Genomic DNA, 4544 nt, shown 5'->3' on the forward strand with positions numbered 1-4544 from the left:
CTGTGCTTTTTAACATAATCATAAATGATCTAGTGTTAGGAATGAGCAGTGAGGTGGGCAAGTTTGCTGATGATAATAAGTCATTCAAGGTCATTAAAAGAGATGATGAAGAGCTTCAAAAAGACCTTGCCCAACATAATGGATGCTACACTGGCAAAAGCAATGTAATGCAAGCAAGTGTAAAGTGATGCATGTTGGGGCCAAAAATCTGAATTTCACATATCTACCATGGGATCTGAACTGGCCGTGACTGACGAGGAATGAGACCTTTGGGTCATAGTAGACGGCATGAGTCAGATGTTGGTGCAGGGTGAAGCGGCTAAAAAAACAAACAAGTTCTGCGCTAGGGATCATCAGCGAAGGAAATGAAAACAAAGCTGCTGATATAATGCTGTTGACTAAATCTAAGGTGTGACTGTACTTGCAATAATGTGTACAGCTCTGGTTGCCTCACCTCAAAGAGGACACTAGAGTTGGGAAAGGTTCAGAAAAGGGCAACCAAAATGATCCAGGGGCTTGAGAGACTCCCCTGTGCATAATGGTAGTGGCACTTGGGACTTGAGTGTTTAGAGAAAAGGCAAGTGAGATGTGACAAAATAATGCACGACATGGAGAAAGTTGGTAGAGAAAATGTTTTCTCCCTTTCTCGTAAGGGAGGAAAACTAGGAACTTTTGGGCATCCAGTGAAGCTGAATGTTGTAAGATTCGTGACAGATAAAATGAATAGCAGCAGATTAGACAAATTCCTTGAGGAAGAGAGGGCTCTCGAGGGCTTGCTAGCCGTGAAGGCTACCCTCTGCCTCCACGATCATGGGCAGCAAATGCTTCTGCATGTCAATTGCTGGAAACTGCAGGAGGGAAGAGGGCTCTTGCGCTCCATTCCTGCTTGCAGGTTTGGCCACTGTGAGAAGAGGGTGCTAATGTTGGATTCCTCTGAGATGACCAGCTGAGCGAAGCGGTGTCTTTTTTTTTTTTTTTTTTAAAGTCTGACTACCAGGCACGTCATAATGTCATCAGGCGATTGACGCTGTCCCTGTCCAACAGGAAGCGAGCGCAGCAGCCAGCTGGCGCTGGAGAGGCGGCTCCTTCCCCATCGCCTCGCCCCTCAACGGCCCGAGCAGCCGCTCTCCTTCCTTCCTTCCTGCCTTCCTTCCACCCCGCCTCCCATGCCCCGGGAGCAGGCGCGAGCGAGCGAGCCCCTGAGCGCGTGCAGAGTTCCGCGCGCCCGCCCCGTCCCCGCGTCTTCCGCGCCCCTGGCGAGGATGTCCTCGCTGGCGGCTGGGCTTGGGGCGGCGGCGGAGGACGAGGAGGTGGCGGCGGTGCTGGGCGGCGGGGGCTGGCCGGTGGTGGCGCCGCCGCCGCAGGGCCGCGATCTGGAGCCGGCGCGCCTGCGGAGAAACACCTGCTACATCGTCCTGGCCGTCCTGCTCAACGAGGAGGTGCGGCTGCGGAACGGGAGGAGAAACGGACGCTGCGGCTGTTCTCGGGGGTGGGGGGAGGCGCTCCCCTCTCTCCCTTTCTTTGCCCAGCGTTGCCTGCTTGACCAGGACCCCCCAGGCTGGACGCGGCTGGCTTGCCTTGGCCCCTCGACGGCGCGCCAGGCAAAGCAACGCTGCAAAGCATCCTTCCCCGCAGCCAGATTGCTTTGCAGCATCCACAAGCCCGCGCGCACGGAGGCGGGGCTCCGTCCTCTTCCTTGCCCCTTCCCGACAGCCCCCCTCCCACAATATATATGTCTATATATCTTTCCTCGCCCCCTTCTCCAACAGGGAGAAGTGCTGATGATGCAGGAGGCCAAGCGCGAGTGCCACGGGCGGTGGTACCTGCCGGCGGGGCGGATGGAGCCCCGGGAGACCATCGTGGAGGCCATGCGGAGGGAGGTCCAAGAGGAGACGGGCTTGCAGTGCCAGCCCCTCACCCTGCTGGCCGTGGAGGAGAGGGGCCCCGCCTGGATCCGCTTCGTCTTCCTCGCCCGACCCACCGGTGCTGGCCCGGGCGCATCTCAGGGGGGCTTGGAGCTGCGCGGGTTGGGAGGTCGGGGTTATCCCCTTGACAAGAGGTGCCCTGCTTCGATGCATGCAAGGACGATGCACCTGGGCAGAGCCACCTGGGGCTGCAACAGCAGCAGAGGAATGCAGGAAGCTTGCTGGGCTTCCCTAGACCCAAGGCATGCATTTGCAAAAGTTGATTTGCATGCAGAGATTCTCATCTGGTGCTTCCAAAACTTCTTCAGTGCTATCCCATAGAAAGCATTATCCAGAACAGCAGTTTGCACCACCCACTGAGTAAGATAATAACACAAAAAAATTCAAAACAGTAAGAATTAGTTGCACATTTATTTAAAAAAAATAAACACATGCTCTGAGCCAATCTTGCAGCTTAAAATATATATACAACAAAGAATTTTGCATGAAAAGTATTTTTATACATTCTTACTAACAAAAACATACAGATGAAGGAAATGTATAGCACGAAATGTCTGCATTTATGTACTTCCCAAACATACACAAAGCTTCACAGATGGACAGTAACTAATTTATAAGAAAATTAATAGCTGTTAGCAATAATTGGTGACAAGCAAATGTGACCAAACAAAATAGGTTTGAAAGCAATAAGAGCAGTAAATACGAAGTAAGGAAGGTGTTTCACTTGAGGTGCCAGCCTGGTCAATCCTAAATAAGCCATCAATGCCCTCAGAGGGGCCCACCTCCAGTCCCCCCTCGCTGCCTCTTAGCATCCTCCCAGGTAATCCTGTCGCCTCCCCCCCAAGGGGGAATTACCACCCCACCCACTGGCCTGAGTTCTCGCTGGCCTTGGGCCTTTCAGCATTTTCACCAGCCCTGTAAGTCTTATTAAGAAGGGACCCAGGAGAGGGGCAGGAGATCTGGGACCCAGGGCAAAAGTGCCGGGCCCTAACAGTGCCTTTGTAAAGCATGAATCTCTTCTCCACGTGGGGGCTCCATGTTTTTCCTTTCCCCAGTGAAGGACAAAGCATTAAACTGGGCAAGAAGTAGGGTGTCCCAGTGTGGCTGTGTTCCAAGGCCACTTCTGAACATCTGGAGTGTGTTTGGGGTGGGGGGTCAGACTGGATGAGTCCCTTCTGATTCTTGGGGTCTTGGACCCAGTGAGGGCTACAATCTAATTAGCGGAGGTTGCTAAACAAGTTTCTCTACAAAGTAATGGCCTCCACATGTACCCCCAAAACACCCGTCTCCACTGAGCATTCCAAGGAAAGTGAACCCTGGATCAGGCTGGCATATAGCCGAGAAAATCCATCCTTGTGGGTGCACACATGGCACAATTGTCTCGACTCCCACCTAACCCCAGGCATCTTCCCTCTTCCTTCCAGGTGGTGCCTTGAAGACCCTTCAGGAAGCTGACGCAGAATCCCTGCAGGCCCAGTGGTGGAACAGGGAGACACCTTCCCTGCCTCTGCGTTCCCGGGACATCTTGCCCTTAATAGAGCTGGCTCTGCAGTACCAAGCCAGCCCGGCCCACCCGCGAACGCTGCCTGTGGAGCTGCCTTGCGCCTTCATCTGCCAGCGGCTGCTACTTGTCTGCGTTGGCAGCAGGGGCGACTTGTGGGTGCTTCAGGGGCCAGCGGGGGCTCCGGGCCTTCCTCTGGCCACAAGTGGCCTGGCTCCCTCACAGCTGGGCCACAGGCTCCTGGGGGCCATCCAGCGCCTACTCCAGGACTCCCTGCCACACCCCCAGGTGCCCGTCCGCATCCAAGGCCTGCTTGGGGTCCAGCATCTCGGGAAAGAGCCCGGGCAGAGCGATGGGATCTGCTTCAACATCATGGCGGCTGTAGGCGACAAGGGACTGTGGCTGGATGAAGCGCCCCCGGCATTGCAGAGTGGAGCATTCCTCTGGCGGAAGGTGGAGGACGAGGCCCTGCGGAGCCGGATCCTGCAGAGGCTTGATGAGGCGTCCTTTGTCCCCATTCACAGCTGAACCACCCCCCTGTTGAGATACGGGATGGCCCCAGGTGTGTACTTGGGTGACTTGGGCCAGGCAAGGATCCCTGGAGGAGCCTCAGCTGGGCCAAAAAGGCTCACTGTTTGCTGGAATGACGGACGTTGGGAGTCTGTGGTGCCACAGAGGGCACCTTGCATTGGTGCCTTTGCAGGAAACGACAAAACAACTGAGGGCTTGATGGCGCCTGAACTCTGGAACCGGCCAGGAGAACCTTTTCTTGCTCCAGAGTGCCAGCTCACAGCTGTGATTCTTCCACCTTTCTGTACCAGGAGCATGGCATTGCCTGTGCATGCCGCCCCCCAATGCCCAGCTTCTGGGTTCTCCCCACAGCTGCAAGAAAAAGGACCTTGACACGAGGAGCTTAGTCCTCTTGCCACCCCTATCTCTGCCTTCTGGATGATCTGCAGCCTTGTAGAATCCAGCCAGGCTTGGTAAAAATAAAATAAAAAGGCCAGTTTTCCCCCGTGTTCTACTGTTTGTTTCTGCGTGTTCTTCTTGTTTGTAAATGAGAAAAGGGGGCTCAGCGACTTCCCGCAGGTCCTAAACACGAGCGTGAGCAAAGCCAG

The 4544-nt window shown here is 54.8% G+C and overlaps 1 protein-coding gene across 1 annotated transcript; it reads left to right on the plus strand.

Moving 5' to 3' along the window:
• Window positions 1-1097: 1097 nt before the first annotated feature.
• NUDT18 (nudix hydrolase 18) lies at window positions 1098-4436 on the plus strand. The gene is made up of 3 exons (XM_083629605.1): window positions 1098-1439; window positions 1770-1983; window positions 3350-4436. Exons 1-3 carry the CDS (start codon window positions 1167-1169, stop codon window positions 3952-3954), a joined length of 1092 nt encoding a protein of 363 aa, XP_083485731.1. The 5' UTR covers window positions 1098-1166; the 3' UTR covers window positions 3955-4436.
• The last annotated feature ends 108 nt before the right edge of the window (window positions 4437-4544 follow it).

The sequence above is a fragment of the Podarcis filfolensis genome (assembly GCF_964270895.1).
Source record: "Podarcis filfolensis genome assembly, chromosome: 8".
Classification (NCBI taxonomy): Eukaryota; Metazoa; Chordata; class Lepidosauria; order Squamata; family Lacertidae; genus Podarcis; species Podarcis filfolensis.